General features: G+C 47.4%; 1 protein-coding gene across 1 annotated transcript in view; it reads right to left on the bottom strand.

Annotated features, from left to right (window-relative positions):
• Positions 1 to 2,467: 2,467 nt before the first annotated feature.
• The window catches only part of LOC132590778 (HORMA domain-containing protein 1-like), a 37,409-nt gene continuing 22,510 nt past the window's right edge, over positions 2,468 to 17,366 (bottom strand). Inside the window, exons 12-14 of the mRNA XM_060263699.1 lie at positions 15,223 to 15,306; positions 11,983 to 12,060; positions 2,468 to 2,754 (exon numbers count right to left, since the gene is read on the bottom strand). Of these exons, the coding sequence (XP_060119682.1) occupies positions 2,674 to 2,754; positions 11,983 to 12,060; positions 15,223 to 15,306 (243 nt within the window). The 3' untranslated portion in view covers positions 2,468 to 2,673. The remainder of the gene's footprint in view (positions 2,755 to 11,982; positions 12,061 to 15,222; positions 15,307 to 17,366) is intronic.

The raw sequence follows: 17,366 nt of genomic DNA, 5'->3' as shown, positions 1-17,366 counted from the left end.
CTGTAACACAGAGTCCTGGATGGAATGGGCCATTGGCCTGATCCAACATGGCTTCTCTTATGTTCTTATGTCAAGTATCAGCTCCTTAGAGACTTAACCGCTTCTATTCTGACTCTTGTGGAAGAAGGGAACAAGAAAGGAGGCCAAGTGGAGACAAACTGTCTCCCCACAGGGACACCTTTTCTGGTACTACGCTGTATGCTGCCTTTAGCCACATTTTTCAAAAAACACAGTTTATGGCTGTTTCAGTGCAAACTCTTGACTTTTCTCCCAAACCACATTTTACCAACTTGCCAACAATAGTATGTGGAACCTTATCAAAAGCCTTACTGAAATCAAGATAAACGATGTCTACAGCACTCCCCTGATCCAGCAAGGTAGTCACTTTCTCAAAAAAAAAGAGATCAGGTTAGTCTGACTTGACTTGTTCTTGTGAAACCCATGCTGGCTCTTAGTAATCACAGACATCCTTTCTAAATGTTCTAGGACTGATGATTTGTTCTAAAACTTTTCCAGGTATAGACATCAAGATGACAGGTCGGTAGTTACCTGGATCTTCCTTTTTCCCCTTCTTAAAGATGGGGACAATATTCACCCGCCTCCAATCTTCCAGCACCTCTCCTGTTCTCCAAGAATTCTCAAAAATAATAGCCAGAGGCTTAGAAATTACATCCACAATTTCATGGGTGCAATCATCGTCTGCAGTGATTTTGATTTATACATTGATTTATACAGCGGCATCAACCCAGACTGTTCCCTGGAAGGTCAGATGCTGAAGCTGAAGCTCAAATACTTTGGTCACCAAATGAGAAGGGAGCACTCACTGGAGAAGACCCTGATGCTGGGAAAGACACAAGGCAAAAGAAGGGGACAACAAAATATGAGATACTCCATCCCTTCATGCAAGAAGTATACATGCATATGAAAGTTTATATTCCCTCTAAGCTGAGTTAGTGTGAGCTAGCTCACGGGTTTTTAGTCTCCAGCTCACACATTTTTGTCTTCGCTCAGGAAGGATGACCCCAAAGCAGACTAATTGATGCAGGAGCTCACAAAGTAAAATCGTTGCTCACGAGACTCTGCAGCTTAGAGGGAACATTGATTCTGAATAAAACTTTGTTGGTCTTAAGGGTGATAGTTGACTCCTACTTTGTTCTATGGCTGGACAGCGTTACTGATGTAACGAACATGAATCTGAGTGGACTTCAGAGGATGGTGGAAGACAGGAGGGCCTGGCGTGACTTGGTCCATGGGGTCGCAAAGAGTCACTCAACTGTGTGACTTAACAATGTTATGATACTTCTATTTCTACTGCTCCCCCCCCCCCTGTATATTACCTGTTTATGGATTCGAATCCCAGTGATCTACCCTGGTGCAAACTTCTAAGTCATTTTTTTTTAACTTTTGCACATAGCATTTTTAAAATCTCTGTGGCTGGAACAGATTCTGAGTGCACTGAAAGAGAAGCGCCTGGCGGAGAGGGAGGAAATCAACACAATGCGTTTAAAAACAAATAGCCTGAAAAGTGGTGACTTGTTCAAATTGTAAATGTTTTATTGTGGCTATAAAACTGGAAGGCCTAAAACAGAAAGCCTATATGCATTTGTAGACCTCTATAAACCTTTCATGGCAAATCAATAAGTTCTTAAGTCAAAATAATACTTCCATTATGTTTCTAGAATTATACAGCAAAATTGTTAACTTTTCTAAATAAAGAAAACCAAGACAACCATAGTTTTACAAATTAGTTATTGGCCCTCATTGGGAGAATATACTTGGCTCCTGAGTACTATGGAAATCAGTTGTGATTTCCTATTCAACAGGATGTAGGTGTGATTAACTTTCTCAGCATTGGCCACAGTTTATAAACTGTTTGGTATTCCCCGCCCACCCCTTTATTTGGGTCGGGTCAGTAGCTATTAGCAAAAACAGAGAACAGGCAAAAGAGCCTAAATTTCTTCCTGCAGCAAGGAAAAGCCAGGATATGAAATTTAAGACATTCGTTTCATTGACACGCTATTCGCTAAAAAAAAAAAAACCTTGGGCTTTATGTTCCAATTGGTCACTCTGCTGTTTTGAAGTAAGGTAGCATAGTTTGTTCTTGGGAACTCTGGCAACACTGGGTGTGCAAGAAGAATTTAATTAGCTGTCAATCCATGTGGCTGGCGTCACATGACCAGGGCTCTTTTTGTAGCAGGAGCTTCTTTGCATATTAGGCCACACCCCTCTTATGTAGCCAGTCCTCCAAGAGCTTACAGGGCCGTTCTTACAGGGCCTATTGTTAGCTCTTGGAGGATTGGCTACATCAGAGGTGTGTGGCCTAATCATGCAAAGGAGCTCCTGCTACAAAAGGAGCCCGTCACATGATTCCCCAGCATGGACAATCTGTATATGCAGTGGCTGCTGGAAGCCCAAGTTAAAGAAGCGGTGAGGCAGATCCAAGCAGCAATTCATTTTCTCCAGGAACGCTAATGTAAATGAAAGCGGGGTCTTTCTTGATTTGAGCTTCATTTACCTCTGGATTCAAAAGCTGCACTTTTGGATTGCATATAAAAGACACTGAAGAACATTAAACAGTTTAAATGATAATCTCTTCAAAATGTCCAAAGACTAGTTACAATTAGTCAGAACGTTGCAGAACAAAGCGGAACGAAAACATCAAGACGCTCCCATCTAAAACTGCTCCTTCGGTTCACTGAATCGTCTCCGCTTAGGACGCAAACCTTGGCTTGGAGAGCATTCAAAATGAAAGACCTAGCAAAATAAAGAGAACCAAAAAAAAAAAGATTGTTATAGAGCATATCACGCCACACACAAATCAAGGTCTCGATCAAATATCTGCGACCGATAATAAGGATTTTAAAAGCGCTCAGATTCAGAGAGCAAAGAATTTAGCAATGTCCTTGCTGTTCTGACATGGTGTATCCATTTATCTATGTTGCTAAGCCTCTGAGTCAGACCGAGCAGGGACTAGGTGCTGGGATGGAGCACAGTTATAAATCATCGGTTCCCAAAATACGAAGCGGGCATCCCATGGAGGTATGGGCAGTTATCAGGAGAGGCATAAACTCTGCTTTCATCCTCTCTTCCCCCATCCATCCCCCCCAACTCCAACATGTTTCAAATGTAAGCTCTGCGGCTGCAAGGCCAAATCACTTCTGGAAGCCTGAACAGAATCATCTCATTTATCACAGGATTTTGATTTTGGGGGTGGGGGGGGGGGAGTTGCCGTCTCTGGGACCTAATTAAAGTGTGGTTAGAAGTAGCGTTGCTGCAGGTAAGTTGTGAGAACTGCGACCTACTTTCCCTTGATTGATTTGTCTCCAGATCTAGAACCGTAGAGAGCGTAAGTTAACTTTGCGTGCCTCTTGAGGTGACGCGGAACATATATTTGCCACGTTCGGTGTAGTTTGGCATTTAAGGGAGATTTGTCATGAGAAAGGTCTGAGAATTTCTGTCCTAGGTGGACAGTTGCTTCGTTTCAAGAGAAAGAGGTGCCTACGTGGTATAAACTTCAAGCAGATTAGATAAAACGTTGTTAACTCAAGCGTTGGACAGAAAAATACAAAAAAAAAGTTTATAGAATAAAGTTTGAGTCCAAAGTTTGGTGTCAAGCATTGTCTATTCTTTTTTGATTACAGTTGCCAGAATATAGAAATGTTACTAACCATAAATTTAGCTTGGGCACATCAAAGTAGCAAACCCCCCTTCGGCTCCTTTCGCTTTTACTAACAAATGCAGGAATGCACTCTTTGAAGATAAAGCCTCCTGGGACTAATTCCCATGCCAGCAAGGCTGGAACCCAGGAAGTGCTGACCGCAGGGAGATAAGGAAGTTACAGTGAGAAAGTTCACACATGAATATAGACTTGTTTAGAGAATGTAGGATTGTTTATGGAACCTTTGATGTGCCATCTTTAAGTATGCCTTTTACTACGGTGGCTCAGTGGTAGAGCATCTGCTTGGGAAGCAGAAGGTCCCAGGTTCAATCCCTGGCACTCCAAAAAAGGGTCCAGGCAAATAGGTGTGAAAAACCTCAGCTTGAGACCCTGGAGAGCCGCTGCCAGTCTGAGAAGACAATACTGACTTGGATGGACCAAAGGTCTGATTCAATATAAGGCAGCTTCATATGTTCATATGTACTAAAGATTTCAGGTTTTCACGGCTGGTAACATCATTAGGGTTTGTAGAATCTTTCGGGATCAAGTGCCGTGTTCTACTGGAGAAAGTTTTCCTTCCAGACGTTTCGTTCTCAGCTGCGGAGAACATCCTCAGTGTCGTTGCAGCTGGAGCAGGCGCTCAGACCTTCTTGGCTGCTGTGCACTGAGTGGGGCCAGGGCTGCTGGAGAGCTGCTATTTCTAGGCTGGAGGGGGTGTGATGAAAGGGCAATTGGTTTGTGGATGTGCCCATTGTTTGGTGGGGCTTCCTGGAAGGGTAGTGATAAGGAAACTGGCTGTTGAATGTGACCATTGTTCTGTGTTAATTGCTGGGAAGGTTGGAAGGGGTTTGAAGATAAGGGAGATAGTTGTTGATTGTGCTGATTGTTCTGTGGAATTTGCTGGTTGTTCTGAGACTTTCTGCAATTTATAGTCTGTAGGGTGTTTTGCAGAGCTGGGTACCAAGATTGGTGGATGCCTTTTACTGTTACTCTGTATCAGTTCCAATACCTAGCTCATCTGAGCCACATGGATTATCAATAAACCAGACTTTGTTTCATAATTCAAGGACTGGTTACTTTGAGATCTAATGCTTGACAAGTGGCACCTTTAAGACCAACCAAGCTTCTACCCAGAATTAAACTTTATCGGTCTTCAGGATGCCACTGGACTCCTGCTTTGTTCCGTTGCTTCAGACCTACACAGCTGCCCACCTGGGAAAAAAGTTATGTTTTTCATTAGGGAGACAGGTTAGACAATTCGGCATTTGTTTTGCCATTACTATTCAATCTATCAACGGAAGTACTAACATTAGCTGTACACTGACAGGCCAAAGCTGAAGGAACTGAAGATGACGAAGAAAAAGATACTGGATTTATGCCCCACCCCATACTCTGAATCTCAGAGTGGTTTACAATCTCATTTACCTCCCCCATGCCCCCCACACACACAACAGACACCCTGTGAGGTAGGTGAGGCTGAGAGAGCTCTCACAGCAGCTGCCCTTTCAAGGACAACTCCTAGGAGAGCCATGGCTGACCCAAGGCCATTCCAGCAGCTGCAAGTGGAGGAGTGAGGAATCAAACCCGGTTCTCCCAGATAAGAGTCCGCACTCAGAGACTCAGAGCCCTGTGAGGTAGCTGAAGATATTGGATTTGTATCCCGCCCTCCACTCTGAAGAGTCTCAGAGCAGCTCACAATCTCCTTTCCCTTCCTCCCCCACAACAGACACCCTGTGAGGTAAATGAAGACATTGGATTTATATCCCGCCCTCCACTCTGAAGAGTCTCAGAGCGGCTCACAATCTCCTTTACCTTCCTCCCCCACAACAGACACTCTGTGAGGTGGGTGGGGCTGGAGAGGGCTCTCACAGCAGCTGCCCTTTCAAGGACAGAGACACAGAGCGGCTCACAATCTCCTTTACCTTCCTCCCCCACAACAGACACCCTGTGAGGTAAATGAAGATATTGGATTTATATACCGCCCTCCACTCCGAAGAGTCTCAGAGCCGCTTACAATCTCCTTTACCTTCCTCCCCCACAACAGACACCCTGTGAAGTGGGTGGGGCTGGAGAGGGCTTTCACAGCAGCTGCCCTTTCAAGGACAACCTTTGCCAGAGCTATGGCTGACCCAAGGCCATTCCAGCAGCTGCAAGTGAAGGAGTGGGGAATCAAACCCGGTTCTCCCAGATAAGAGTCCGCACACTTAACCACTACACCAAACTGGCTTAAAACTTCTAGGGTTGCCAATCCCCAGGTGGGGACAGGGGATCCCCTGGTTTGGAGGCCCTCCCCCCACTTCAGGGTCATCAGAAAGCGGGGGAAGGGGAGGGAAATGTCTGCTGGGAACTCTATTATTCTCTATGGAGACTTATTTCCATAGGAAATAATGGAGAATTGATCTGCAGGTATCTGGGGCTCTGTGGGGGCGGGGGGGTCTGTGTTTTGAGGTAGAGGCGCCAAATTTTCAGTATAGCATCCAATGCCTCTCCCCAAAATACCCTCCAAGTTTCAAAAAGATTGGACCGGGGGTCCGATTCTATGAGCCCCAAAAGAAGGTGCCCCTATCCTTCATTATTTCCTAAGGAAGGAAGGAATTTAAAAAGGTCTGTGGTCCCTTTAAATGTGATGGCCAGAACTCCCTTTGGAGTTCAGTAGCCGAATAGCTACTGTTTACAGCATACTTGCAGAGGCAGAACAAAAATATAAAAGGAGAGGTGGGAAAAAGACCTGCTAATCCATTTATCTGATAGCTGGTGGGACAAATTTTGGTGCCTCTACCTCAAAAAAACAGCCCCTCAATCATATCCCCAGATACTGATGGATCAATTCTCCATTATACCCTATTGGAATGGGTCTCCAAAGGGAATAATGGAGTGCCCAGCAGACATTTCCCTCCCCCCCTCCTTTCTGATGACCCTGAAGCGGGGGGGGGGAAGGCCTCCAAACCGGGGTATCCCCTGCCCCCACCTGGGGATTGGCAACCTTAAACGTTTAAGAGAATGCAGCAATAAGGGAAAACGTTACTGAACTCATGCTTCAGTGGTATTTGACATCAGACAGGTTAAAGAGAGTAACATCTTCCATGTCAAACATATTTTGGAGAACAAAGCAGTAGACAAGTTCACCTTTAAGACCAACTAAGTTTTATTCAGAATGTCCGCTTTCGGATGCTCTTAAGCAGACTCCGTCAGACAAAATGGGAATGGAAGCAGCAATTCTTAATATAAGTGGGCAGTGTAGAATCTTGAGAATGATAAAAAGCAGACTGGTGTTTTTTTTTATCACCCTCCAGTGTTTTTTTCAACCCTGTTTTGTCCTAACACTAACATACACAGATCCCTATTTGTGATCCTTTTAATCTGCTAAAAACATTCCCATGATTCCACACGGCCCACTTATATTAAGAATTGCTGCTTCCCTTCCCATGTTGTCTGACGGAGTCTGCTTAAGAGCATACGAAAGCTGACATTCTGAATAAAACATACTTGGTCTTAAAGGCGCACTTGTCTCCTGCTTTGTTCTATTGCTTCACACCAACCCGGCTGCCTACTGGGATCTATATTTCGGAGAAGGGAAAGACAGAGGGGCTCACTGATTCACATCTAGCGGCAGTGCCTGATTACGTTTTTTGAAATAAGGTATTTTAGTTAGTGAGAGAAATTATTAGGATCCTAATGTACTCTTTTTGATATTATGCCCAGAGGGATTTCCATTAACAAGATGTGGTTAATGGCAAATTTATTCAACGCAGTCAGAATGTTTAATAGCTGCGGCACGGAGACAGGAGAAAGCACCAGATACTGAAAAATAGCTAAGGAAAGTATGGTACACCATGTTAATGGGGAAGATATCTGTATATAGGAAATATGGGGATGGAGACAGAGATACACATGATAAATTTGTACGAGTCTGGTCTCTCTTCATTACTATCCGGCATAGAAATAAATCTAAAGAATTAGTCAAAAAGGAGATATTGAATCTTGTTTAGACTGCCAAATCTTATCTCACAACTATTGCATCGCATGACATGTATTATGCAGTCTCATGTATTAATGATTATTAAATAAACAATACATCAATGGCAAAAAAAAAAAAAAGAAGAAGAGGGGAGTTCAGTTGGCTTGCAGTAAACCATCCTAAAACAAACTGCAGCCTAAAATGCAGTCTGGTATAAATCCCGATTTAATAAAAATTATTTCAATACCAGAATAAGTATTGGAACGGAGGTGGGTTAATAAAGATCAAACAAAGGCAAGATAAAAAGGCATTTGCCTGATTTTGAAATGCCGAGACTGAAGACGTCGGGGCAGAGCTCTCTAGGAAAGACACAGGCCTCAGTTTCAGCAGGCGCTCCCAGGAGCACAGCTCTTGAACCTTCCTGAGGATTCCCCCTCCTCCCCTCCACCTCCCTTGTCCACTGAATAGTAAGTGCAGCTGCATAACAATCCCTGGATTAGGAGTAGGGTTGCCAAATCCAATTCCAGAAATATCTGGGGACTTTGGGGGTGGAGCCAGGAAACTTTGGGGGTGGAGCCAGGAGACACTGGGGTGGACCTAGGAGCAAGGGTGTGACAAGCACAATTGAACTCCTTCCCTCCACCCTCCCCTTCTCCGATTCCACCCCAGAGGCGGAGCGGGCGACGCCGCCGCGCTGCAGCTGCCTCTTCCCCACCCCGCCGCAGCCGCTCCTCCGAGATGGGCCCAGCCTGAGCCCATCTCGGAGGAGCAGCCACGGAGCAGCCGAGGCGAAACCAGAGAAGGGGAGGGGAGGGTGGAGGCAGGCCAGGAGCACGGCGAGCCGCGAGTCCGGATCCTAGAAGGACCCGGACTCGCGGCCCGCCACACTCCTGGCCCGCCCCCCCCTGACTCCACCTCAGAGGCGGAGCGGGCGATGCCACCGCGCCGCCCCCTCCCCGCCCCATCCCCAGCTGCTCCTCCGAAATGGGCCCAGCCTGAGCCCATCTCGGAGGAGCAGCCATGGTGAAGCGGAGAAGAGGCGGCAGCTCCGAGATGGGGCGGCTCGCCACGCTCCTTAGCGCCGTTTCCCCCCCTCCCCCGCTTCCGTTTTTTTTGGGGAGCGGGGGAAGAGGCTGGAAATCCTGGGGTCCCCCGCCAGGGCGGGAGGGTTGGGAAGCCTAATTAGGAGAGCGGGCAGCCAGTCTGCCACCAGGGGCTTTGCCATGCCCCCAGTACCCCTCATTCACCCCTGGAGAAGCCCACACCACCCTTTCTCCACTTCTTATGGGATTTTGGGCAGTGGGTGGCTTGCTGGACTTTTGACTGTGAGGGGGGGGAGGCCAAAGAGAGCCCCAGGCAAGTGAGGCCTGCTTGGGCTGGCTGGATCTCTAGCCAGCTCAAGCAGGCCTTGCTAGCCTTTTTGCATCTCCTTTCTTGCTCTCCTTCCTTGCCCATCTAGCTCTCTTTCTTGCATCAGGTTGCTTTTGGCTGGGGGGCGCGGCATATGCACATGAGCTACGCTAATGAGCTCCACCAACTATTTTTCTACAAAAACGACCCCTGAAAAGACATAACAGAGATACAGGGTGTGTGTATCTTGTAAAATATATCTTGTAAAATTTGCACAAGTTGTGTTATTAGAAAAGAATAAGTCATATTTATCTGATATCCTTTCTTCTGTTCCCCCAGAACAATGCAGAGAATCTGGATCCGGCAGCCGGAGCCTGCTATTTTCTCACTAAGAGCAGTCTGCTGTCTTAGACATCACTCCAGGCCTCTTGCTGACTAGTTGGAAGTGTGCATGTATCAGGATGCATAAAAGAAAATCAATAAATGTAGGATTCTAGGACGGGGGGACGGGGTGGAAACACCCATGGGAAAACACCCCTGTGAACACCCACAGTGTTAACGAGAGGCGTGCCTCTGGTGAGGAGCTGGGTAGACAGGCTGCCGGGGTGAAAAACGCAAACTCTGTTTTAGGGATGATTAGGAAAAGGACTGAGATAAAATGGCCAGTATTGTAATGCCCCTGTAGATCTATGGCGAGGCCTCATTTGGAATACAATGCACAGTTCTGGTCCCCAAATCTCCAAAAGGCAGGGCTTTTTGGAACGCACAGGGACGCAGTTCCAGATGGCTTGGCATCAGGAAAGGAAAGCAAAGGTCCCCTGTGCAAGCACCAGGTCGCTTCCGACTCTGGGCTGACGTTGCTTTCATGGCAGACTTTTTTTTAATGGGGTGGTTTGCCATTGCCTTCCCAGTCATCTACACTTTTCCCCCAGCAAGCTGGGTACTCATTTTTCCGACCTCAGAAAGATGAAGGCTGAGTCAGCCTCAAGCCGGCTACCTGAAAACCCAGCTTCCGCCGGGGATCAAACTCAGGTCGTGAGCAGAGCTTAGGACTGCAGTACAGCAGCTTTAACACTCTGCACCATGGGGCTCTTTTGGAATCAGGGGGCATGGCCTAATATACAAATAGGTTTCGGCTGGGCTTTTCTACAAAAAGGGAGGGACAGTGGTTCAGTGATAGAGCATCTGCTTGGGAAGCAGAAGGTCCCAGGTTCAATCCCTGGCATCTCCAAAAAGGGTCCAGGCAAAATGGTGTGAAAAACCTCAGCTTGAGACCCTGGAGAGCCGCTGCCAGTCTGAGAAGACAATACTGACTTTGATGGACCAAGGGTCCTGATTCAGTATAAGGCAGCTTCATATGTTCATATGTTCAACCCTATGTGAAACAATGGTCACATCAAGGGGGGGATGTCCTAATATGCAAATAAGTTCCTGCTGGGTTTTTCTCCAAAAAAAGGCCCTGCCAAAAGGGCATTGCAAAGATGGAAAAAGAACAGAGGAGGGGCAACCAAGAGAATGAGGGGGCTGGAGCACCTTCCCTAGGAGGAAAGGCTGAAGAGTCGGGGACTTTTCCGTTTAGAAAAGAGACAATAAAGGGAGGAGGACATGAGAGATTTATAAAATGGGATGGAGAAAGTTGACAAAGAGATTTTTTTTTTCTCTCCCTCTCCCAAAAAGACTAGAATTTGAGGGCATCCATGGAAGATGATGGGCTGTAGCTTCAGGAGAGACAAAGGGAAATATTAGAATCGGGCATTCTGTTGGTACAGAACTTTCTAAAGTGTATATGCAAATGAAGCTGATGGGTAGTAGTAGGTTCGGGATGGGCAAAAGGAAATACTACTTTACAGAGAGAGTTATTACCAGTGGAATTTGCTGCCAGAGGATGGAGTGGTGGTCACAGGAAGAAACACCTTTAAAGGGGGATTAGATAATCGTTAAGTCTATCAATGGCTACTAGCCATGGTGGCTGAGCTGACAGGAACCTCTATGTTTAGAGGCAGAAATCTTCTGAGTCCCAGAGCCAGGAGGCAACATCAGGGGAAGGCCATGCCCCCTATGCTGTCTTGTTGGTCTCCAGAGGAACTGGTTGGCCACTGTGTGAGACAGGAGGCTGGACTAGATGGACCCTCCCTGGTCTGACCCAGCAGGCTCTTCTGATGTTTTATGAAGGCCTTGGCCTCTCTGCCCTGTTGTTGGCCCTCCAGAGGAACTGGTTGGCCACTGGGTGAGACAGGAGGCTGGGCTAGAAGGACCCTCCCTGGTCTGATCCAGCAGGGCTCTTCTGATGTCCTTCTCAGGGGAAGGCCTTGGCCTCTCTGCCCTGTTGTTGGCCCTCCAGAGGAACTGACTGGCCACTGGTGAGACAGGAGGCTGGACAAGATGGACCCTCCCTGGTCTGATCCAGCAGGGCTCATCTGAAGTTCTTCTCAGGGGAAGACCTCGGCCTCTCTGCCCTGTTGTTGGCCCTCCAGAGGAATTGGCTGGCCACTGTGTGAGACAGGAGGCTGGACTGGATGGACCCTCACTGGTCTGACCCAGCAGGGGCTCTTCTGATGTTCTTCTCAAGGAAAAGCCTCAGCCTCTCTGCCCAGTTGTTGGCCCTCCAGAGGGACTGGTTGGCCACTGTGTGAGACAGGAGGCTGGACTAGATGGACCCTCACTCACTGGTCTGATCCAGCCAAGTCTCTTCTAATGCTCTTCTCAGGGGAAGAATCCCAGAGCCAGGTGTCTTTTATTTAAATTGTATTTTTGCAGGGCTTTTTTTTTTTGTAGAAAAAGCCCAGCAGGGACTCATTTGCATCTTAAGCCACACACCCCAACACCAAGCCAGCCAGAACTGCATTCCTGTGCATTCATGCTGAAAAAAAGCCCTGTATATTGTAAGCTGTTTAAGGTTCCTATGAGGGAAAAAAATTCAGGGTAGATTTCTGAATTTGCGCTCCAAAATGTTACATGAATGAGGAGGGTGAGAACACACCTCTTACTTTCTGGGAAAGACAATATATGAACTTACTGGCTTGCTGGATCCCAAGCTGTGCCTCTTCTGTATGTCTTTAGGACATTTTAGTGCTTTGCCCTTTTCCACACCACCCTGTGCAGAGACAGAGGAACCGTTAGCTCTAGAAGAGAGGTCTGCAGATGGCTATTAAGAAGCACACTGTGCATCCGTCGGCTGTTCGTCTTCCTCGTTGTGTGTTAAAAATTAATGAAGGCGTCTTAAGAGTGGCGACAGCGAGGGCAAGCCTTACTTTTGTCATGACGACCTATGATTTACGTTCACCACTGTAAATTCTGAAGGGCATTTCCTAAGTTGCTGATTCCGCCGGAACCATCCTCATAATGCTTGCAGGTGAAAATGTATCTGTCAGGGAAGGAACGAGGAGCACCCCATTTATTTGTACAACGGCTTGGTTTCGTACCAATCCAGTAGAACACTAGAACGGGCAGAAACTGTAGTGGCAAGAGAAGACGGTTGCCAGCTTTGTATTAAGAAATTTCTGGAGATTTGGGGGTAAGTCCTGGGGAAGCTGGGGTTTAGGGGAGACGAGAGACCTCAGCAGGTACAGCCATAAGAACATAAGAGAAGCTCTGTTGGATCAGGCCAGTGGCCCATTCAGTCCAACACTCTGTCACACAGTGGCCAAAAAAAAAAAACCCAGGCGCCATCAGGAAGTCCATCACCATAGAGTTTTCCCGGAAATGCCTAGAGCAGCCCCACACGGGTGTCAGTGTCCTTCCACCATTCTGATGATGTCACTTCCGGGTGACGTCATTTGGTCGAGCGGAGCACATCGTGCACACAGATGTCCCCCACTGGGGGATGAAGAGGACTTCGCAACCCTAGCCCCTAGGCAGTCAAAATCTCAGAGCGGCTCACAATCTCCTTTCCCTTCCTCCCCCACAACAGACACCCTGTGAGGTAGATGAAGATATTGGATTTATATCCCGCCCTCCACTCCAAAGAGTCTCAGAGCGGCTCACAATCTCCTTTCCCTTCCTCCCCCACAACAGTCACCCTGTGAGGTAGATGAAGATATTGGATTTATATCCCGCCCTCCGTTCCGAAGAGTCTCAGAGCGGCTCACAATCTCCTTTCCCTTCCTCCCCCACAACAGGCACCCTGTGAGGTAAATGAAGATATTGGATTTATATCCCGCCCTCCGTTCCGAAGAGTCTCAGAGCGGCTCACAATCTCCTTTCCCTTCCTCCCCCACAACAGGCACCCTGTGAGGTAAATGAAGATATTGGATTTCTATCCCGCCCTCCACTCCGAAGAGTCTCAGAGCGGCTCACAATCTCCTTTCCCTTCCTCCCCCACAACAGACACCCTGTGAGGTGGGTGGGGCTGGAGAGGGCTCTCACAGCAGCTGCCCTTTCAAGGACAACCTCTGCCAGAGCTATGGCTGACCCAAGACCATGCTAGCAGGTGCAAGAAGCCAACGTGGCTAACAATATATAGGTAAATAATATTTTTCCTGTTTTTCACTAACCCTAAGGCCCAGAATTTGTGTAGTGCTTAACTATTAGAGCGGTTCCTCAGTGGAACAGGCTTCCTCCTTGGGAGGTGGTGGGCTCTCCTTCCTGGGAGGTTTTTAAACAGAGGCTGGATGGCCATCTGACAGCAATAAGGATCCTGTGAATTTAAGGGGAGGTATTTGTGAGTTTCCTGAATCGTGTAGGAGGTTGGACTAGATGACTCTGGAGGTCTCTTCCAATTCTATGATTCTATGACTGTTAAGAGCGGTTCCCCAGTGGAACAGGCTTTCTCCTCGGGAGGTGGTGGGCTCTCCTTCCATGAAGGTTATTAAGCAGAGGCTAGATGGCCATCTGACAGCAATGAAGATCCTGTGAATTTAGGGGAGAGGTGTTTGTGAGTTTCCTGCATTGTGCAGGGGGTTGGACGAACGGACCCCGGAGGTCCCAACTCGATGATTTTATATGCAATGTACAAATTTATTTATTTATTTATTTCGGCGGAGGGCTCTCCTTCCTTGAAGGTTTTTAAGCACAGGCTAGATGGCCATCCGAAAGCAATAAAGATCCTGTGAATTTAGGGGAGGGGGCAGTATTTGTGAGTTTCCTGCGTTGTGCAGGGGGTTGGACGAGATGACCCTGGAGGTCCCTTCCAACTCTATGATTCTATTCTAGGTAGAGGCTGGGGAGGGACGGTGGCTCCGTGGTAGAGAATATGCTTGGTAAGCAGAAGGTCCCAGGTTCAACCCCTGGCATCTCCAACTAAAAAGGGTCCAGGCATGTAGGCGTGAAAAACCTCATCTTGAGACTCTGGAGAGCCAGTCTGAGTAGATAGTACTGACTTTAATGGACCAAGGGTCTGATTCAGTATAAGGCAGCTTCATATGTTCATATGAGTGCCAACAGGGCACTGGGATCTTGCTGGCTTAGGCATCCAGGTAACAAACTCACGCAGATGTGCAATTCAGTGACCTTGAATCTGCTGTGAGAATCCCTGAGCAAAGCATCGTACTGCAGAGTTGGACGACAGAAAATTGTTCCAGAAATTAATAAATATTAATCATAAGCAGTTCTCTTGTCATGGTATTTAGTAATAGAGGTGAACATATATGAACATATGAACATATATGAACATATGAAGCTGCCTTATACTGAATCAGACCCTTGGTCCATCAAAGTCAGTATTGTCTTCTCAGACTGGCAGCAGCTCTCCAGGGTCTCAAGCTGAGGTTTTTCACACCTATTTGCCTGGACCCTTTTTGGAGATGCCAGGGATTGGCCTGGGACCTTCTGCTTACCAAGCAGATGCTCTACCACTGAGCCACCGTCCCTCCCCTTATTGTTCTCCACGCCTCTATTTTACCTTCACAGTTATCCTGTAAAGCAAGCCAGGCTCAAGGTCTTCCACTGAGCTTCCATGGGGATTCAAACCAGGGCCTCCCATATCATAGTCTGACAATTTATCCAATGGACCACACTGGCTCTTGTGACAACTGCCCTCCCCCAAGAGCAAGTTCTGGCCTTCTGGCTGGCAAAGGGGAAGCTCTTCCCACTCCATCCCCAGTGGGTTCCTGTTTAGACTGAGCTTGACCTACAGCGAATGCCTGATGTTTACTCCACCCCATCATATTGATCGTGGCACATCCAGCTGCAGCTCACTGCAGCTGCAGGTGATTCCAGTCCCATTCATTTAGAAGGTCTGGAAATCTGTAAGTATTCTATCTTATGCTTATCTTTGAACAACGTGTTTCGATCGTTAGTTTGAAAATAAGACCCTCACTTTGTTGCACTGAAATCTCCTTCCACTCCGAGTCTTGCCCTCAGAGACTTCGAGTTCGGCAGTATTCTTTACTAGACAGTCTACCTAAAAAAAAAGGTCAGACAAATAGCTCAGTAGAAGAAGCGTTATTTCTTGGACTGCATACCTAAAGGCAAACGTTTTCTCCTTTCTTTTTTTCCTCTCACAGTCAGTGCCGGATTAAACCCTGTGGAGGCCCCTAGGCAGTCGAAATCTTGGGGGGGGGGAGGGGGGGCTTGTAAATCATCTCAGGGTCGAAGCACCTGTCCCGCCACCCGTGGCGCCCACTGCAGCACCTTCTTAAAAGCCCCTTTTGATAAGCTGTGGGGGAGAGGCAGAGAGAGGCAAACTTGGCGACGATGCCGGCAGCAGCCTCACTAGGCAAGTCAGGCAAAGATAGGGTTGCCAATCCCCAGGTCATTCCAGCAGCTGCAAGTGAAGGAGTGGGGAATCAAACCCGGTTCTCCCAGATAAGAGTCCGCACACTTAACCACTACACCAAACTGGCTTAAAACTTCTAGGGTTGCCAATCCCCAGGTGGGGACAGGGGATCCCCCGGTTTGGAGGCCCTCCCCCTGCTTCAGGGTCGTCAGAAAGCGGGGGGAGGGGAGGGAAATGTCTGCTGGGGACTCTGTTATTCCCTAGGGAGATTTATTCCCATAGAAAATCATGAAGAATTGATCTGCTGGTATCTGGGGCTCTGGGGGGGCTGTTTTTTGGGGTAGAGGCACCAGATTCTCAGTATAGCATCTAGTGCCTCTCCTCAAAATACCCAAGTTTCAAAAAGATTGGGCCAATTCTATGAGCCCCAAAAGAAGGTGCCCCTATCCATTATTTCCTGTAGAAGGAAGGAATTGAAAAGGTGTGCCGTCTCTTTAAATGTGATGGCCAGAGCTCCCTTTGGAGTTCAATTATGCTTGTCACAGCCTTGATCTTGGCTCCACCCCTAATGTCTCTTGGCTCCACCCCCAAAGTCCCCAGATATTTCTTGAATTGGACTTGGCAACCCTAGGCAAAGAGCGGCTCAGTTGCTGGCTGTGCGTGCAGGCTGGGAGGGCTGCAAGCAGGCAGGAAACCGAAGGGGGGAAGCCGGCCCAGGGCCCTTAAAGGCATGGGGGCCTATAGGCCAGTGCCTACTTAAGTGTTAATCCAGCCTAGGGTTGCCAAACCCCAGGTGGGGGCAGGGGATCCCCTGGTTTGGAGGCCTTTCCCCCGCTTTAGGCTCATCAGAAAGCAGGGAACGGGGGAGAGAAATATCTGCTGCACATTCCATTATTCCCTATGGGGACCGATTCCCATAGGGTATAATGGAGAATTGATCTGCGGGTATCTGGGGCTCTGGTGGGGGGAGCTGTTGTTTGAGGTAAAGACACCAAATTTGCAGCATAACATTCAGTAACTCTCCTCAAAACACCCTCCACGTTTCAAAAAGATTGGAGCAGGGAGTCCCATTATGTGAGCCCCAAAAGAAGGTGCCCCTATCCTTCATTATTTCTAATGGAGGGGAGGCATTTGAAAGGTGTGTGGCCCCTTTAAATGTGATGGCCAGAACTCCCTCAGGAGTTCAGTTATGCTTGCTTCTGGCTCCACCCCCAAAGTCTCCTGGCTCTGCCCCCAAAGTCCCCAGATATTTCTTGAATTGGACTTGGCAACCCTAATCCAGCCCTGCTCACAGTTAGAGCCCGTCTTCCTCCAGCTTTTGTAATTTAATGAACATATAGACTGACCAAGGATTCAAAAGTCCTGAGGCAGGCTGCGTGTCTTTTGTGTGCCATTATTTAAGCCTTTCCTTGTATGTTTATACCAATAAAAGCTCAATGCTTTGGTTTTTTTTAAGTTAATTTTTTTTATAAGTTGAAAAACTGCTCCAGTAAGGAGACCTCTGCACAGCACTTACTGGCCGAGATCTTCGACAATATGAGTCTACCCCTCTCCCTTTTCAATTTAAAAAAAAAAATCTCACAGAGATTTTATATAAATGAACTTTATAGAAATGCACCAGGAAAGGTTTAAACAGCAGCACGCACAGTCCGCCCAGAGCCTTTCTGCCAGTAGGCATTCAGAAACATAAAATGTTAAGACAATTAGAAATAAAACAGTGAAGGATACAAAACGGGAAGAACATA

The sequence above is a fragment of the Heteronotia binoei genome, unplaced genomic scaffold, assembly GCF_032191835.1.
Source record: "Heteronotia binoei isolate CCM8104 ecotype False Entrance Well unplaced genomic scaffold, APGP_CSIRO_Hbin_v1 ptg000714l, whole genome shotgun sequence".
In the NCBI taxonomy this organism is placed as follows: Eukaryota; Metazoa; Chordata; class Lepidosauria; order Squamata; family Gekkonidae; genus Heteronotia; species Heteronotia binoei.
The sequence above is the reverse complement of the archived record's forward strand: the minus strand, read 5'-3'. Positions and strand labels throughout refer to the sequence as shown.